The sequence below is a fragment of the Procambarus clarkii genome, chromosome 45, assembly GCF_040958095.1.
Source record: "Procambarus clarkii isolate CNS0578487 chromosome 45, FALCON_Pclarkii_2.0, whole genome shotgun sequence".
In the NCBI taxonomy this organism is placed as follows: domain Eukaryota; kingdom Metazoa; phylum Arthropoda; class Malacostraca; order Decapoda; family Cambaridae; genus Procambarus; species Procambarus clarkii.
Window position 1 is genome coordinate 4,835,491 of NC_091194.1, and position 20,860 is coordinate 4,856,350.

Sequence of the window (20,860 nt, forward strand, 5' to 3'; positions counted from 1 at the left end):
CTCTCAGTATCATCCTTTTTCCTTTTGTCATTTCAAAGCATTAACCCTGTACAGTATATCTGAGAAATGATAAAGCACCTGTACAAAATATTGCCCAGAAAGTGTCATCTGAACTTGGTGTTTCTCTACATGCAAATAGGTAGGTGGTGTTTATTTATCATAATACAGTACTGTATTTTTATAACTGTCTTCCTGCTGACTGTCTATGAGAAAACACATGGCTTGTGCTTTACATACAGTGACACAATGTAACACAATTTTTATTCTTCGGTAGTAAGTGGTTTTGTTTTTTAGTGCCTCCAAAGTATACAAAATGGCTGTTATTCCACTCAAGCTTTGCTTTGACCTTTGTCTCGGATAGTTTTGGAAAGACGTCTTGAAGTACTTTAGGGCTGCCGACTTCTTATCTAGAGCTGTGACAGTTTCATAAGTCGGCAGCCTTCTAGTGCCTTCAAGACATCTTCCCTAAGCTGTCTTAGGCAAAGGTAAAATAAAAGCTTACAGATGATGATAATCATTTTCTATGCTTTGGAGATATAATCAGAAAATAACAATCCTGGGGATGGCAGTTTTTCAAGACCCAAATGCAAGTAATATACAGTGCCATGTCTGCCTGCCCGCTGGCTGACATTTTTTCAGGGATATATCTGTATGGCACTAAAGCCTCTGGCTGGCCAGTTATTTGTTACTCGTTTCAGTTTTACTCGAGCAGCGCGTGAGAATTTGATACGTTAGTTTTAGTACGGTTATGAAAAACATGAAGAATGTACTTAACATTATATTGAGGTTAAGTATAGTACAGTATAGTATGCTATATAGATTATGAGGCCAAGTACAGTACAATATGCTGTATAGGTTATGAGGTAAAGTACAGTATAATATACTGTTTAAATTATGCAGACAAGTATAGTACAAAATGCTGTATAAATTATGTGGACAAGTATAGTACAGTTCAATATGCTGTATAGAGATTGAGGACAAATTCAGTAGAGTACAATATACTGTATAGACTGAAATAAAGAATTAACAAAGCAAAATTCTTGTGCATTTTCTAAATTTATCATAGGCATGACTTTAAGTGTAAATAATATACTGTAATAAGTCACTTGCTTTATAGCTGAAGACATAGAAACTTTTTATCTTGCATCATTTACGACATTAATATACTGTCCAGTTATTTGATTGTTAAACCACTTTATTGGTCCTTCGACAAATTCTGTCGAGTCAGAGTATGTACTTTTGTGTGAAGTAAAAGCTGGCCATAGTTTTACTACATATCTTTGGAGTTGAAGCATTTGATATGTAATTCCATAGCATAAATGGAGCAGTGCATATAAAGCTGAGTATAGCAGGGATGATAAGGTTTTAGAAAATTACTAGATAAGATATGGTACTGGTGAGCAGAGAACTCCAACTTCCTCGACATCATACCTGTACTGTACTCATGTTTCAGAGATCTGCATATGTATTGTAAATTAACAATGTGTTGTAAAATAAATATAAAATTACATACTGTATTCATATATTTAGGTGTAAATTTAAAGATGTTTTATAAAATACAATCACAGATTTAAATAATAATAATGGAAGTTGGTTTGTTTGTGTTAACTGTTGTGTTTAGTGGGATTGTCATAGGGAAATGTGGGCATGTATTCACCTAGTATTCACCTGGTTGTGCTTGCGGGGGTTGAGCTCTGCTTTTTCACCCCGCCTCTCAACTGTTTCTACTACAACTACAATTTTTTTTCCCCACACCACACACACACCCCAGGAAGCAGCCTGTGACAGCTGACTAACTCCCAGGTACCTATTTACTGCTAGGTAACAGCGACATAGAGTGAAAGAAACTCTGCCCATAGTTTCTTGCCGGTGCCCGAGACCACTGGATCACGTGTCCAGCGTGCTGTCCGCTTGGCCACCAACTCTCAAATGTGTGTTGCTAATGCTGTGTTGCTCCCAAATCCTATGATGTGTGTCGTAGCTGTGGTTAATTGTGCATGTTGTGGTAGTGGGAGCATGGGTGCATTTGGGAGTGGGAGTATGTTGTGGTAGTGGGTGCATGTTGTAGTAGTGGGTGCATGTTGTAGTAGTGGGAGCATAGTTGCATGTGGGAGCATGTTGTAGTAGTGGGAGCGTGGGAGCATGTTGTAGTAGTGGGAGCGTGGGAGCATGTTGTAGTAGTGGGAGCATGGGTGCATGTGGGAGTGGGTGCATGTTGTGGTAGTGGGAGCACAGGTGCATGCGAGAGTGGGTGCATGTTGTGGTAGTGGCATGTTGTTGATGTGGCTGTGTGTGTATGGTGTGGTTGTAGGATGGTGGGTGCATGGTTGTATGTGCAATAAACATGAGGACAGTGATCAAAGGATACCTGATCAACTGGGCTGTGACTCGTACGTCAGGCTGCAAGCAACTACATGGAATAGCCATAGGTGATCAGACCACTAACCTGGAGGCCTGGTAAGAGACTGGACCACGGGAACTTTGAACCTTGGAACCATTGACAGGTACACGTTAGGTATACAGTTGAATGTGGCTTGCAAAATCCCTTTTCTGGACAATTGAGAGAAGCCTTGGGGTCTTGCTGGGCTACAGGGTTCTGTCTCATCCACTTAAGTTACAACTTTTGGAAAATAAAGACAAGATAGAAAACATAACCCATAGAATTGAAATACAGTGTACAATGCATTTACAGTATATGCTATCATTAATTATTTTTAATCATTCACCATCAAAATATGTTAATCATCATCACAGTGCTAGCTATACATTGCCTTATTTTTACAAAACTGAGAAAAATTTAATTATAATTAGTTCGTCATGAATATTACTGCACGTGTACAATAGTGTGTATTGTACATTTGCTCTTACACCACATTTACAGGGATGGGGGGTGAGTGTGTACTTTGTTGACTTGAGTAAACATGCAATGAATTGAGCTATAATACTGTCAGCAGCTAGGGATTACTCAGCATCAAACTCAGTGTCACCATTCTTAGATGGAGGGCAGTTGAATGGGACTTTTAATGCCACTCTTCTGGACGAAGGATGGGAGACGGGTTATCATCATCATCTTGGGACGAGTTCTGTGGTTGTGTTAGGCCACAGTGTTCTCTTTGGGTTAAACTTGTCCTTTTGGAAATTTGAGCAGATGAATTTTGTAGTGTCTTGTTTTTACATTGGAGAAATTATTAGTAAACGAGTCACATGATGGGTATTGGTGAGAGGTGTGAGTGATAGTCAGGGATATGACAGTATGTGGTGGCTGTAGCTGGTGTGCTAACTTCTTGCTAAGAATGGGAAGTGAGGTCTGTCTCTGTACCCTACCTCTTTAACTTTTTGTATCTGGTATATAATTAAAATGGCTGCCGGTGCACGGGGGGGAGGAGGGGGTCGGCGTGGCTGCCAGTGCACAGGGAACAGCGTGGCTGCTGATGATCATTATGGCAGATAATATTGTGACAGTCAAGGCTGATGATGCTGGATGATGGGGAATAATGATATGAATAAAAATAATAGTGATGAAGGAAATTGATTATGAATGATGATGAACATTAACAAGGCTTGTAGTGAACATAATAATATTACAATAAAGCAATGTATAGTTAGCACTGTGATGACGATTAACATATTTTGATGGTGAATGCTAAAAATAATTAATGATGGTCATTATGGAGGTTGTCAGTGATGGTGATATTGTTAATGATGATGATCGTTATAGTCGGATACAATCATGGTAGCTTGGTAATGGTGGTAGTGGTGGTAATAGTGGTAGGTAGAAGAGGGTGCAGCATATCACAAAGATAAGTCTTATCACATCCACTTATTTACCTAGAGCTGATAACCTGGAAACTCCCCTACCTCCCTATTTGAAGTGTGGCCTCATTCCCTAGGGGAAGTGGGACCCCGTTCCCTAGGTGGTGTGATCCGTCTGCATGATCATGAGTAGTGTGGAAGGTGCTGATGGGTGTGCACGATAGTGCAGTAGGTTGTGTGAAAGATGTGGAGTGCAACGGTGCTGGTTCGACTAACCCCAACACATACCAACATATATACACACGCCAATCCACAAACCCAGAAAGATAGGTAGGGAGGAAAAGAAGGGGGAAATGGGAGGGAGGAAGAAAAAGGGAAAAATGGTAGGGAGGGAAAAGGCGAGTGTGAGAGGGGGGAAGGGGAATGAGAAAGGAGGGGAAAGGGGGAAGGAAGGAAGAAGAGGGGAAATGGGAGGGAGGAAGAGGGAGATAAAAGGGGATTAAGAGAGGGGGGGGGGAAGGGGGGAGGAAAGTAGAGGGGGGGAGAGAGAGAGAGTAGGGGGGAGCATGCATGTCTTACCCAAATGAGACAATTGAACTTTCATGTTGGCTGTTGGCCAATCAAATCACCGGTGTCTAGAGCACCACTGATAAACCACCTGACTGATTGCCTGGTCTCATCATATTACACTTGACAGAGATTTCTGAATATAGAACATTCTCTTGCATATGTAATTTGTTCTGGAATAAGGTCATGTGAAACTATATATAAATATACACGTCTTGTAAAAAGTATTGATTGAAAGTCTCCCAAAGCTTCTAAATAAATCTTGATAAAAATTGTCAAAAATATGCATATCAACGGCAGCATTACAAAGGACGAAACAATGACATATTAGCTATACTGTATGTGTAGGAGTCTGGTTTGTAAGTTTAGATGGTTGCATTAAAATGATATTTGTCGGGGAGAAATATCTATGAAAGTGTAACTTTGTAATGTGAAATGGTTAAAGAAAAGAAAATCTTTGGAGCGGGGCAGTGGGATTGGGTCAGCATTCTGGGTCACCCCCAGCATTAAAAGAAAAGTTAATTTAATTTGAAAATTATGAACAATATCCTGTTAATTAAAAATTCAGTGAAATTATAATTTGATTAGGAAACATTTTAGGCTTGATTTGATAAAAAATTAACATAAAATTTTAACATGTTTTTCCTATATAGACTTTTGAATACTGAACGCTGTTACCATAGTAGTGCATCGAGAGTTCTAAGGAGACTGTCGTAAATGCTGCTACTACTGTATAGTACTTCATTGTGAATCTTGTAGAGATTACTGTAATTGCCCCACCATGTTACTGCGTCGTGAGTCCTATAGACTTGTATATGCTGCTACCATAATTGTGTATCATCAGTCCTGTAGAGATTGTTGTAAATGCCTGAGAGTTTGGGAGTTGAATAAGGTGCTCAAGGATATGTGAGTGAAGCAGGGTGGGGGGGATGAGGCAGGGAATTACTGTGAGGGAGGGGAGAGCAGGGAAATACAGTGAGGGAGGGGAGAGCAGGGAACTACAGTGAGGGAGGGGAGAGCAGGAAACTACAGTGAGGGAAGGGAGAGCAGGGAACTACAGTGAGGGAGGGGAGAGCAGGGAACTACAGTGAGGGAGGGGAGAGCAGGGAACTACAGTGAGGGAGGGGAGAGCAGGGAACTACAGTGAGGGAGGGGAGAGAAGGGAACTACAGTGAGGGAGGGGAGAGCAGGGAACTACAGTGAGGGAGGGGAGAGCAGGGAGCCACAGTGAGGGAGGGGGCCGGGTGCTGCTGTGAGGGGGCGTGGTGTGGCAAGGAGTCAGGGTGAAGGGGAAGGCGAGGCAGGGAGCTGCATGGAAGTTTTGACCAAGTTAGAGGAGGCTGAAAGATAAAGGCAGAGAGGGAACGAAGCAAGTTGCCGGTGTTCTCATGGCCGTTATCAGTATAATCTTATCACGCCGGCGACCCCTGGCTTACAACAAGACTCTTACCGTCCCCCCGAAGCATTGGTGGGGAGAGGGAATGGGAGAAGCATTTTCTGAGCAGTAACCATACCTTTTGTTTGAGTTAGGGAGTAAGGCAGAGTAGTAGACATTAAATTTACAAAGGAAGAGCATTTAACCTATCATTATACAGGCAGTACCCAACTTGCAAACTGGATGCATTCCAAAAAAGGTGTTCGTAAGTCAGTCATTCGTAACTTAGAACCAGATTTCTCATAGGTTCAATGCTATAAATAGGGGTTGCAATCTTGTACCAACAAAAATTCATATACAAAACCCATATTTTAGGACAAATAATATAAAAAACAATGCTTTTTATTTACCTTGAATTATTGAATTGCCCTGTTTGTCTGATTTTGTGTTTTTTGAAGATGAAAGAAGTATAATTACTAGAGGCTGAGGCAGTAAATAAAATAATGCATAGGCATTTGTAAAACACCAACACACTTCATCTCAGCCATTATTGAGGCAATTTTCAATCTTGCAGGGCAAGTGTTTTAATTCCCAAAGGTCCAAGTATTTGTCTACTGTCCTCGTATCACTTGCAGGTGCTAAATACAATAGTCATGCTGGCGTAGTGCTTTCCCTTCATAATTTCCTTACATTGACTTATTCTAATATGGGTATCAATGTAAATACAGTACTGTAATGCTTTAGAATAAATATTTAATTTAAATTGTTGGAATGGTTCAAAAAGTTACAAATTATTAAATGTGCAGAGATGATTAGTGTTCCAATAATGAGGTTAGACTGATGATAGTGAAGGTGTCTAAATGTGGCAATGTGCAACAAGTCTGGTCGTACCAAATCTTGCTCGAGCAGCCAGAAGCTTCCTTGGGCGATCACATGTGAATGGATGAAAGTACACAATCTTGTCTTGAGAAATCCTATTGCATGCACTGCAGCAAAGCAACTTTGGCTGGGATGTAACTTTGAATGCTATGTCATTCTCATACTGCTTCTCTGCCAGTCTTAAGTTTTGTGTATACAGTATATTGTACAGTAATTTCTAATGTTCTGTGCTTTTTAGTTCCCTTATTCCTCACTGGTGGTATGAATCTTTCTTCCACTTTGAGTTTGCTGGTCATGTAGTCAAGCATATCTTGTTTTTTTTTTCTTCAAGCTCTCTTTCACAAGTTATTTCTTCTTGACAATTCTTTGATCTGGTATTTCCCTTTCTGGTGTGCTCATCTCACACTCTTAATCTGCATTTTATCTTTACATGATCTTCATAAGTATATAATCAGATACTAATACAGAGTGGTCATCGACTGTGTTAATATTTCGTGTTCAATGTTGTTGATGTCCATCTCGCTGTGAATGTGTAAGTGTGCAATTATTCAAGGGATTACCAAAGTATAGTAATAGGATAAGAGCTGCGCTAGTGGTGTCTCGTCTTCCCAGAACAGTACTGTACTCTTTACCATACAGTGCTTTGAAACTACTGATCATGTTGGCATCCACCACCCCCTCATTTGTTCCAACCATCTACCACTCTGTAAAAGATAATATTTTTTTGTTAAATATATATATATTTCGTCTTTGCTTCCATAGCTTGAATCTATGCCCTCATGTTCCTGAAAATGCAATTTTCTAGAATTCCTCTTTGTCAATTTTGTTGATTCCTTTTACTGTGTTGTATGTAGTGACCATATGGCCTCTTTTTCCTTCTATATTCAGCTTTAGCATATTTAACACCAAATAGTTTCTCCCCATAACTTGTTTTTCAGTACCAGAAGTGATTTATTACTATGTCTTTGCACCTTTTCCAGTTTATTGATGTGCTACTTGAGACATGGGGGACCATGTAACAACTGTATACTCCAATTTTGGTCTTTCAAAAGTCATGAATGATTTCTTTAGTGTTAACCGTCCAGGTACTTTCAGCGAGTCTGCAGTTGGAAAGCATTTAATAGGCTTCTCACATAATGTCCTTTATGGTCCTGTAGTGACAAGTTTCCTGTCCAGAACCAACCAGAGATCTCATTATTTGTCAGAGGTCTTTAAAGCCTTTTCACATAATTTATAGGTTGTGTGTGGCCTAATTTCTCTTCCACATAACATAATGTACATTTATTCACATTGAATTACATCTGTCAGTTGCTCTATATACTTTGTCCAGATCATCTTAAAGGGCATGACAATCTAAGTTTCTTATCTTCCCTAGTAGCTTAATATCATCAGCAAACATGTTCATATAATTTTGTATTCCTTCTGATAGAGCATTCATATAGATGGTGTCTGGGGGGTGGTCTCCCTCCCCTGAATGTTGTCTGGTGGTGGTCTCCCTCCCCTGAATGTTGTCTGGTGGTGGTCTCCCTCCCCTGAATGTTGTGTCTGGTGGTGGTCTCCCTCCCCTGAATGTTGTGTCTGGTGGTGGTCTCCCTCCCCTGAATGTTGTGTCTGGTGGTGGTCTCCCTCCCCTGAATGTTGTGTCTGGTGGTGGTCTCCCTCCCCTGAATGTTGTGTCTGGTGGTGGTCTCCCTCCCCTGAATGTTGTGTCTGGTGGTGGTCTCCCTCCCCTGAATGTTTGTCTGGTGGTGGTCTCCCTCCCCTGAATGTTGTCTGGTGGTGGTCTCCCTCCCCTGAATGTTGTCTGGTGGTGGTCTCCCTCCCCTGAATGTTGTCTGGTGGTGGTCTCCCTCCCCTGAATGTTGTGTCTGGTGGTGGTCTCCCTCCCCTGAATGTTGTGTCTGGTGGTGGTCTCCCTCCCCTGAATGTTGTGTCCTGGTGGTGGTCTCCCTCCCCTGAATGTTGTCTGGTGGTGGTCTCCCTCCCCTGAATGTTGTGTCTGGTGGTGGTCTCCCTCCCCTGAATGTTGTGTCTGGTGGTGGTCTCCCTCCCCTGAATGTGGGGCCTGGCGGTGGTCTCCCTCCCCTGAATGTTGTCTGGTGGTGGTCTCCCTCCCCTGAATGTGGGGCCTGGCAGTGGTCTCCCTCCCCTGAATGTGGTGCCTGGCGGTGGTCTCCCTCCCCTGAATGTTGTGTCTGGTGGTGGTCTCCCTCCCCTGAGTGTGGTGGTGTCTGGCGGTGGTCTCCCTCCCCTGAATGTGGTGGTGTCTGGCGGTGGTCTCCCTCCCCTGAATGTGGTGTCTGGCGGTGGTCTCCTTCCCCTGAATGTGGTGTCCAGCAGTGGTCTCCCTCCCCTGAATGTTGTGTCTGGTGGTGGTCTCCCTCCTCTGAATGTGGTGGTGTCTGGCGGTGGTCTTCCTCCCCCTTCCTGAAGATTGTGGTCTCCCCACTGAAGATGTCTAGCAGTGGGGGAGACCACTGCTAGTCACCACCTTCAGGGGGGATGGAGAGGGGGAGTAACCCCGGAAGATGGTTTGTGTACTGAGGGATATATCCCATGACGGCCGTGTTTGTATGGGAGGGGGGGGGGGGGGAATGTCACTCCGGGGTGTTTGTGTGCGAAGTGGAGAAGGCGCCTCGCTGGCCACAGTATACCTTATAAACAGGTATTGCCTGGCTCACCATTTGCCTGCTTACACATCCTCCTTCCATACTATAGCCATCGTACTCTCCTTCCCACAACGATACCTTAAACCCGAGAACTTCAGTTAATATCTAGTGTTGACGTGGTGTTGTAGTATTGCATTGCACAATCTCGAATTGTCTTCACATACGAAAGATATTAAAACCGTCACGTATAGAAAATGCGGGAGACATGATTGGCTTAGCCGTTATGCGTCTTGAGGTGTGAAATTGTGATTGGTTAACTGATACGTTCCAAGCTGCGGGTGCGCGGTGATTGGCTGAGACTCTCACGTGAGTTAGCCCTGAGCACTGTCCTTCGATAACCGTATAAAATTGAGCGATAAGAGCCGGGGAGCACAGTTGGCGTGTTTCTCACGTGCGAGGCGGTGGTGGTAGCTGGTGGACATTACTGGGGTCCGACCCATCTTTCGTGCACCCTACAGTATACCACACAGCCGCTAACCATCGCTTGCAGCTGTGTCAGGTTGCATAACTGTTGATAGCGGCCTCGTGATCACTAGCTACAGTGCTAATACTTTACCCACCGCCCTGCTGCCCTCAACCATCTTGTTCTTGCCGCCTAAGGCACCCACAAACGCTCTCATGCTCAACCGCCTCGTGTATTTCCTAAGTGGACGTGTATTGTGAGCTTACAAGAACTCTCATAATTACAGCTGAGGGGAGACCTCGTTATAATTGTGCGAGTGGTGTAGGTGGTAAACACGAGCACTTAAGGTATTCTTGAGGCATGGCTGAAGTGGAGGTTTGGGATGCAAGATGGCGGGCGCACGGGAGTGACGGCCACGCTTGTCAATGGGCGGGGAGTTGGAAGTGGAGATCTTCGGCAGTTTCTTGTTGACACACCTGCCAGATCTAACTCTTCCAGCTCACCGCACCTCGACCTACTCACCACGTTTATCAGCCCTTCACCACGTGCTACCGCCGCCTTCAACGTCTTCTCCGCCGCTAATATTGTTGAATTCTAAACCGGACCGTTGTCATGGATCATATCGCTACCGTCTCTTAACTCATTATTTTCTCCTGTGGTATAAGGTTTCCTTGAGCACACAGGGATCAAGATGGCGGGCTAGTGTGGACAGACGTCAGTGAAGGAGACCAAGAGCGCTGTTGTAATTTATAGCTAGCCACTAGACCTTAGTGATTCTTTTTTCTAAACTCAATAAAGAAATTTTAATAGAAACTTGATGCTGATGGTCACGGGCTTAATTACGTTCAGGTATTTGTTACATTTGATAGTTTTATATTGCGACGGAACACTGTAGGCATTAGTAAAGGAAGAGATATTGGGTAGAGTTGTGGACCAAGTGGAGAAGTAGTCTCTTCACTTCGAGTTACTAGTGAGATTCAACTCCTCCAACTTAGTCCCTCTACCCCAGAGTCGTCGTATGTTGCCACCTTTCCCGCGCACACTAGTGCTGGGCTCTCACTCGCTCACATCACTGCTGTATCTCTAAGCGAATCGCCACTAGCTACTGGTCACTCAGATTATTTTACTGAAATGCAAATAGATCATTAAAGAGAATACATTTAGGTAAAAATAGTCGTAGGCTTCGTAAAGAAACTCATGTGTAGGAGGCTGTGTTAGTCATGATAACCGCGGAAACATTGTGGCAGTCTTGCCTCAGATTTATCTTACTTTATCCCCTCAGAATATTACTGTTATTTGGTAGCCATATTTCAAAAGCTGTTCTGTGTGGAATCCTGTAGTAGATAATACCATGTAGGCCTATATTTTGTTGTAGTTTTATTTTGTAATGACTTTTAATAAAACCTTTGGCTTGATTCATTTGATTTTGACTTAGCAGGGTTACCTTGGTGTAAATATTAAAAAGGCGCATATGTATACTGGCCTATACTGTGGTATTGTGTATAACGAATAAGTTTATGTACCTACACCTGTGACACTAAGGTATTGAATAGCTTATACGGTCCTGTAATGCAACACTCACAAATTGTGGTCTTCAATAGCTGCTTCTTATAATAAACCATTTACAGACTATACATTTTCATTTAGTCATGTTCTTACACTTTGAATCAAAGGTAAGGATATACTTGGAGAGAGATGGAGCAGAAGGACCAGTCGACCCGTGAGCTCAGGAACTAAATACCAAAGATGAGATAGCTAAGCAAGTTACATCTTTGATGAGCTAGTTACATAATTTAACACGCATTTATATATAATATATATTCAGCAGTGTATCAACCATAAGCGTGCCCACAAGAGGCCCTAATACAAGTTTAATTATGGGCTATTCACATATTGTGGGTTAATAACTGGAACACTATAATGGGTTAGCCAAACTAATTTGTACATGTGATTGGTGAAGCCTTTGATAACATACCATGTGCTGGGCCAATATTACTGTGCGAGTGGTGCAGATCTCTCATCTTAACTTTTAGACAACTTGCGCAGAACACAGCCGCCACTCATCTTGAATACAGCTCCAGTGTCGAGTGTAAGTCATGGGAATGTTTCGCACGAGAGTATGACTAAAAACATCATATACGCCATAAATGGGCAAAATCCAATATTTACACAATGAAAATGTTACGTGGACCATACCCCCTGACAAGTTATGGCGGATAGCTTACAGTTCAGCCCAGTAATTCCTTGGAGGTCGGTAAGAGCAGTATTAGATTTATAATTGGGTTTAATCTAGCCTGCGAATAGAACAACACAACTCCTTCACAAATAACAACCAAATATGGGAGAGAGATACTTATCAGTCTGCTTCTAAGACAACAGATCCAGGAAGGACTTAAGTCAACACCGAATTGGGAGCTTGGCCTTCCTGATAAGCTAGTCCATACAAACATGTCGGACCAGGATTTATCAAGCATTTACACATCAACTTAATAAACTAAAAACACCTGTACATCTTTTCAACAATCATAGCGACGTTGTTTACATTCATTAAACAGTTTACGAGCTTGGAACCTTCACAATCCACTTTTGTTATAAGTATACTCGTAGTGCTTCGGAGCTCGTAAACTATTTAATAAATGTAGCCACCATGATTAAGGAAAGCTATATAGGTTTCGTAAATGCCTCATGATTCGTGGTCTAGGTGGCGTTTTTTATGATTGACGCCATCAGCAGCTGGTTTGTTGTTCACCTCCAGCTCATCTTTACCGCTTGCAACTACAGTACAAGTATTCAGTGCGCTCCTATCGTTACACCCGGGGGAAGGGGGGAGGGGGAATTGGTCAGATGCCAAGAAAATCCCCGCCAACCTCTTTATTTTAAAGACAACGGAATGTTTAATATATGCCAAATCTCTTAAGTGACTACCACTTCCTACACCTTATAAATTTCACCCCAACACTATGCTGTGAAAACATTAGGAATACAAAAATAATCTATGAAGAAAATTCTTGCTGCCCCAGATACACAAGGTCTATCAGCATGATAGATCTTGTGTATTAGATCAGCGTGATTGAGCCACTCAAGAAGATAACCTCAAGATGATGACGAGGGAGCACCTCAAACTCCCCACCATATATGAAAGCATTGTGCAGCTAAATACAATATTCCATATCAATGTAGTACATGAGAGATTAAACATCTCGAGCACTGCTTGGAGACAAATTATCTCTTGATGACACTGCTACCAGGACACTAACAGGTAGCTTGTATATTAAATTAACTGGCTGAGTTATCAACCTCTTCAAATTGAATATCTGTATTTACAATATTACACTATATATCTACATTGTAATATGTCATATACCCATCAGCAAAAAAAAAAAAGGTAAAGAAAACTGCGTCGTTACATAATACAATATTAGTTGACACTATTGATATGTAATCTAGGACTACATGGTCACTGATGACTGTGTGTGTCAACAGGTCTCACTGTAGCAGGCCTATATTCTGCAGAAACACTTTCTACAGATGTACACACTCAACTAGTGTAAAACAAAATGATTAACTCCTCGCGCGCGCACAGCTGCTCTGCAACTAGCCAATAATACACAAGAGATACAGTAGTAGTAATTTTCTGTAACTCAAAATGCAACATAAAACTAGGAACGTTATACCGTTAGTTATAAGTGCAGTGTGCTTAAAAAGTTTCAAAATCATCTTTGCATGGATATCGTGTCACATGTGTGTTATCCAACACGATTATACAGAGAAGGCAACTAAAGTTGTATGTAACAAACCTGAATTTTAGCTACACCTTGATATCCCCAATCTCTAGTGTCATAACTATACTTAAGAAACTAGGGATGACAGAAGTCATCCGACACACACACGGCAGCAAGCACTAGTATACAAAAGTTTTATATTTAGAACCGAGAACTATGTATGTGCACAGCACAAAATGTCCAATAAAGTACTAGACAGTGTAATATTGTAATTGCCAGAATTAGGCTGGCATATCGCTACTTATGACTGGTGATGTATCCCTCAACAGTGAGCACTCCAGTTGCAAACTTTGTGAATAAGACCTAGCACACAAGAATGCCGTTACAAATGATATTAGTTAAAATGGCATGAGATATTGTAATCGCATTATAATTACATGAGAGGAGTATGAGGTGAACCTGAAGTTAATGTCTGACTTACATATAGAATAAAGTAGCAGCACGCTAGTGTATCTAGTTTATTAAAAAGAATACAAAATTAGTGTAAGGATGTTATTTATTGTGCACCTCACATTCATCCTGTGATCGGTAGTTTATTGTACACCTCCATACTCGTCCTGTGAACGGGTGCTCACAGGATGAGTATCGGGCGCTCAATATTCTTGAGCGGGTAGCACACAATGATAACAGCAAAAAAGTTCTTAATCAGGCTTCAGTGGATGTTAATGTTGTTATTTTTTCTTCAATTTATCTACACATCTTATAATTATGATAATAGCAGAACACTTCTTGCATTGATGTATGACTATATTATTACACACTGGAGGCAAGTCATTTAAGTTAGTACTCAACAGTAATTTTCAATATTGAATATTACAGGGCAGTAGAAGAGTTGCGGGTTGATTTTAGGCCACAGCTTATATGCTCTCATAATTTAATTTATAATTAATTAATTTTAATTTTTTATTAATAATTTTTTTATTTAGGTAAGGTACATACATAGGAGATTTTACAAAGTTTGTTGGCTTTATAGATAGAGCTAGTACATACAATGCCTAAAGCCACTATTACGCAAAGCGTTTCGGGCAGCATGACATATTTCTCTGCTACAAGCAAAATTTTCACAGTGCAGAAATGCAATATGTTATTAGATGTAATGTGATTTGCATTTCATGCAACTTACGTTTAGATCTCTCTAAATGACAACATTTTCTCACCGTAAAATACGTATTGGTGTAGTGTCTCCCTGTTTTCTTACACTACACTTGGTGTCATCTTGGTCCCTCATGCAAGCTGAACTGCCAAGATACACATGTACACCTGTTAGCTTGTTCAAGCGGTGACAGCGTCTGTCCATCTACTGACTTGTTACCTTGCAATGATTTCGGGGCTCAACGTCCCCGCGGCCCGGTCCTTCGACCAGGCCCCCTTGTTACCTGCCCCAGGCAGCCGTTTTGTTTGGCACATTTCATTGTGGTTAACAATGGATCTGGTGGGTCCAGTTTGTACTCCTCTGCTTTCTTCAAATTCATTTGAGTTCTCCCAAGTATAGATGTGCTCCTCTCCCCCCCCCAACCTTCCCAAAGCCCATGTAGTAGTTAGTGGTGGTGTCAGTAGTGGCGTCAATGTTGTCAGTCAAGATGATATAGGAGGTGTTGATTTTGTTTGAAGGTCGTTGTCAGTAAAGGTTCAGGTGGTGGCAGTAGTGGGGTGGTAAAGGTGGTGTTGAAGGTTCAGGTGGCAGTTGAGTGGTCAGGTGGCAGTGGTTGGAAGTGCAGGTTACAGCTGATAATGGTGGTTGTAGAGGTTATCAGCGCAAGGTCTGGGCGAGGCGCAGATAAGATTAATGTACCTGGCTGCTTAAGTCTTCAGATAACACCGTATTCACTGCCCTCACTGCTGCCACCCCCCCCCCTTCTGCTGCCACCCCACATCTGGCTACTGCTGCAACCCCACATCTGGCTACTGCTGCCACCCCACATCTGGCTACTGCTGCCACCCCACATCTGGCTACTGCTGCCACCCCACATCTGGCTACTGCTGCCACCCCACATCTGGCTACTGCTGCCACCCCACATCTGGCTACTGCTGCCACCCCACATCTGGCTACTGCTGCCACCCCACATCTGGCTACTGCTGCCACCCCACATCTGGCTACTGCTGCCACCCCACATCTGGCTACTGCTGCCACCCCACATCTGGCTACTGCTGCCACCCCACATCTGGCTACTGCTGCCACCCCACATCTGGCTACTGCTGCCACCCCACATCTGGATACTGCTGCCACCCCACACCTGGCTACTGCTGCCACCCCACATCTGGATACTGCTGCCACCCCACACCTGGCTACTGCTGCCACCCCACATCTGGCTACTGCTGCCACCCCACATCTGGCTACTGCTGCCACCCCACATCTGGCTACTGCTGCCACCCCACATCTGGCTACTGCTGCCACCCCACATCTGGCTACTGCTGCCACCCCACATCTGGCTACTGCTGCCACCCCACATCTGGCTACTGCTGCCACCCCACATCTGGCTACTGCTGCCACCCCACATCTGGCTACTGCTGCCACCCCACATCTGGCTACTGCTGCCACCCCACACCTGGCTACTGCTGCCACCCCACACCTGGCTACTGCTGCCACCCCACATCTGGCTACTGCTGCCACCCCACATCTGGCTACTGCTGCCACCCCACATCTGGCTACTGCTGCCATCCCACATCTGGCTACTGCTGCCATCCCTCCCTCGCTGGGCTACTGCTGCCATCCCACATCTGGCTACTGCTGCCATCCCTCCCTCGCTGGGCTACTGCTGCCATCCCACATCTGGCTACTGCTGCCATCCCACATCTGGCTACTGCTGCCATCCCACATCTGGCTACTGCTGCCATCCCACATCTGGCTACTGCTGCCATCCCACATCTGGCTACTGCTGCCATCCCACATCTGGCTACTGCTGCCATCCCACATCTGGCTACTGCTGCCATCCCTCCCTCGCTGGGCTACTGCTGCCCTCCCTCCCTCGCTGGGCTACTGCTGCCCTCCCTCCCTCGCTGGGCTACTGCTGCCCTCCCTCCCTCGCTGGGCTACTGCTGCCCTCCCTCCCTCGCTGGGCTACTGCTGCCCTCTCTTGTAGCTACTGGTGGAGAGTTGCAGTATACCTACATGTGACTGGTGGAGAGTTGCAGTATACCTACATGTGACTGGTGGAGAGTTGCAGTATATCTATGTATGACAGGCAGGGAGTTGCAGTATATCTAAATGTAACAATGTAATGGTGCAGTATTCCTACATGTGATTGGTGGTGAGTTGCAGGATACCAACATGTGGTGAAGGGTTACAGTACAAAAGCATAACGAAACAAATATACCATCAGCCAGAAAAATGATCAAGTTGGATTATGAGAACCTTCAAATCCAGGGATCCCATCACATTGGTTGTACTATTCAAATCACTTGTGCTGTCCCATCTTGAGTACTGCTCGATACTTCGCTTTCCCCTTGAGAGCAGGAGAGCTTGCTGAAATGGAGGGAATACAGAGAACATACACAGCATGCAATTGACACGATAAAGCACCTGAACTATTGGGATCGTTTCAAAGCTCTCCAAATGTACTACAGTACCTAGAAAGGAGATGAAAGAGGTGTGTCAAATAATATACGCATGGAAATTACTGGAGGACCAGGTCCCAAATCTACACAGTTAAATAACAAAATTTTTGGTGTGAATGATATGGAAGGAAATGCAGAATAGAACCAGTGAAGAACAGAGGTGCCATACGCACATTGAGAGAACACTATATAAACTTCAGAGGTCCCCGGTTGTTCAACATCCTCCCAGCAAACATAAGAAATATTGCAGGAACAAATGTGGACAGTCTTCACAAGAAAACTGGATAGCTTTCTTCAAGGAAGTGCCAAACCAACTGGGCTGTGGTGAATATGTGGGCCTGTGCGCCGCTCTAAGCAACAGCTTGTTGGACCAAGCTCTCACAAGTCAAGCCTGGCCCCAGGCCAGGCTTAAGGAGTAGAACAACTCCCAGAACCCCATCCAGGTACTATTACACATGACTAACAGATGGGCTATGTTGATTGAACTGAATCTCGGAGATTAAGTAATCAGTTATTACCTGTGCACATTTGCCCTCTTATGTCAGTGTGTGTACAAGCCAGAGAGTACTGTAATTATAATATGAGGTTGTATGTAATGTCTTAAATTAACTGTTATCCAGGGAAGGAAGCTGTTGGTGTTGACTGAGGATGAGAGAGACGTCTCTGACCTCCAGCTGTTCTGGGTTGAGAGTATGCCTGGGGCACCAAATGGAGGTTATCACCCTGGGTTGTGAGGATTTAGAGCACTAAGTGGATGTTTATCACACTGGACTCAAAGCATAGGAATGGAAGATGGTGTGGGGGGGAGAGAGAGGTCTTGTAGCTTATATTCCTCACCCAGTATGCAACCCACAATAGTTGCCTGACTCCTAGGTACCTATTTATTACTGGAGACACATGTCCTGGTAGATCTGTATATACTGGAACCGTATCTAGTTTTATACCATTGACACATACAGTACTGTTGTTTATCTTTGCGAGTTGTACAATCATGTGAGAGGGATGAGGATTGCCTTCCTTTGTCATGCTAGAATTAGAATGAGGAGCTTTATGCATAACAACTTTACACAAATCATTACAATTATGGCTGGATGGAAGAGATGTATAGCAGTGTACATACTAGAAAGTGAAGAGATGATGACAGTTTTGGTCCGTCCTGGACCATTCTCAAGTTGAATGTGGACCATTCTCAAGTCGATTTAGTCGACTTGAGAATGGTCCAGGATGGACCGAAACTGTCAGTCGTCCCTTCACTTTCTAGTGTGTGGTCTGGTACTTCAGCCACGTTATTGTGACTCATCACCTGCATATAGCAGTGTAAATCAAACTTGCTTCTAAACATAAATTGATTAACATTTAGCTTGCAATTTGAATGGTGATGTATATTGGTAAGATAATGTCTGGCTTTCCATTAGAGCAGTGAGACAGATATTGCCAAAAGATATACCATTAAATTAGGATGATGAAGACAGTTTATACAGTACACTTATTTCTCTTAGGCCTATATTTGAATAGAGGTAGTGTATTAAATAGCCTGGGCCATATTTTGTATATTAAATTAGTGAATAATATAGGCTTAGGATAAAGAATTATGATTTTATTTATATTAAAGACATTTTAACCACTGCACTGTGCTAAACAACAAATGCTGTTTTAAGAGTTGTCCGGTTTATTTCATTAGGCTATGTTGACCAGACCACACACTAGAAATTGAAGGGACGACGACGTTAATTAGGCTAAATTTTAGTTTTTTAAAATTTATGTTTTTGTCGCTCTTTTGTTTTGAAATGAAAATAGTTGAGTTTGGAAATATTTTAACATTAACTTTATCAGAACATTTATAAAAACAACAAAAATATGTCCTTAATAATTGCACTGTGAAGTTTTTGCCAAAAACATGTGCGCAGTGGCAGGGGTTAAGCATGATTCTAAATTTTCTTGTGAAAATTTATTATTTTTTTTCCTACTATTGTCAGTTCTTCCCAGTGGATGAAAAATGTATCTGGGGACTACTGACCGTGGAACACTTGTTGCTGATGTGTCAGGGTGGTGGCAGTGGTGGTGGCATTGAGGCTTCTGGGCTTGTTGACGCTCACCAACCTGCCGAAGTAAACGGCGATCCTGCACTGCGTATCACACAAGTACCATTTTCCTTTGATGTTATCCGACTCCTGCCCATGTGTCAGCAGGTTGAACTTCTTGTCTCCACGTATATACAAGGTCAGTAAAGCTTTTATGTACAATATTAGTGACCTTATCTGGCTTCTGCCCCCTTGTGTCAGCAGGTTGAACTTCATGTATATTTAAGATCAATCAGTAAAGCTTTCATGTATTGGTGAAATAATGCGCCAAATTAATATCCAGAAGAATGCTGACATAAGTATTACAAAATTTATACAATTCTTTTCTGATCTATTTCTCTGCCATGTACAGTAATGTATATCAGTTGTAATATACTACACTTGGATATTACTTAAGTTTTCCAAATTGTCATTATAATGTACTTATTAAATTGAAAACATACATACATATATATATATATATATATATATATATATATATATATATATATATATATATATATATATATATATATATATATATATATCAATATTATATATATATATATATATATATATAATATTTTTAACAAATTGTATGTATTAATTCTCCTTTTGTGTTGGTAAAACTCTTGGCAGCTGCATAACATGAAACATATGAGAAAATGCTAAATATTGAATTTGAAACATACATAACAAAAATGTAGAAGTATAGTACTGTACTGTAGTTATAAACAGTTTAATTTTTATAGAATTCGTTTTGTTTACTTTGTAATTGTTCCAACTTGGGCTAAAGGAGGGCAAATTATAAATAGGCAAAACGCTGAGTACAGTACATACAAAATGACACTGTTATCACATGTATATTTTAACTTTCAGATTTATTTAGCAGTCTTGTAAAGAGAGTTACATTTGGATGTGAAACATCAGTGGATGAGGCCAACCAGATTCTGTACAGCTTATTGCTGGATCATCTGTGTCAGTTACATCACAACCGAGAGTTTCAGCTCAGTCCCAGTGATATGGCAGCTCTACCGCATGTCCTTCAACAACGCAACCGTCCCCCTACTGCCAAATCCTCACCATTTTCTAACACCTATATCAGTAAGTTGACATTACACTGTGTGTAAATTTTGGTGCAATGTAACAAAATGTAAACCATTTTGTCTAGGATGTTTGAAATGCTGTATGTTATAAGGAAGAACCTTTATACATTATTTTATTTGTTTTATTTATCGCATGAATTTTTATTCACGTGATATTTCATATTATTGGTGAATATTTGTGGAAGAGGTAAACCTAATGTCTACCTTACATAGGTGCAAGCAGCTTTATATCCCCTCAAATAAAGGGCTGGAAAGATTTGGCTGAAAATCCATCTTTCTGAACCCAGTGAAGTGAATATCATGTAGAGCTTAGCCTGGTTAATCAGTACCTCCACTATTGCTTGTATTCTTTCTTGCAACTGGCTAATGCTCTGTTCTGCTTACTCTGATATGGCTGTTTGCATTGCCACCTGCAATGACTTTTTTAACATCTGTGTCCATTTTCAGTGTCTACAAATGTTATCTTTACTAAAGCAGGTCCCTCCACTGGTTGATTGCTCCTTACTTTAGTCTTGCTTATCCCATTATTTGGAATAGGTTTTGTTTTTTCTTTGAGGTTCCTTATCTCCTTTTTGGCTGACCTTGGTTCTATCTTCAGTTGGTTAGTGTTTCTTTCATAATGGTCATGACCCTTATCTCTACACTCAACCTGTCACGTACGTATTTCAGAATTTTCTTTATTCCTGGGATCCAAATTTGTGCTAACTTTTG

At 42.2% G+C, this 20,860-nt stretch overlaps 1 protein-coding gene across 12 annotated transcripts in view; it reads left to right on the forward strand.

Annotated features, from left to right (window-relative positions):
• The window catches only part of LOC123769849 (KICSTOR complex protein SZT2), a 146,510-nt gene that overhangs the window by 20,011 nt on the left and 105,639 nt on the right, over window positions 1-20,860 (forward strand). For all 12 annotated transcript variants that reach the window (XM_045761221.2, XM_045761225.2, XM_069301235.1 and 9 more), the window contains exons 20-21: window positions 18,960-19,203; window positions 19,923-20,147. In XM_045761221.2, coding sequence (XP_045617177.2) covers window positions 18,960-19,203; window positions 19,923-20,147 — 469 coding nt within the window. The remainder of the gene's footprint in view (window positions 1-18,959; window positions 19,204-19,922; window positions 20,148-20,860) is intronic.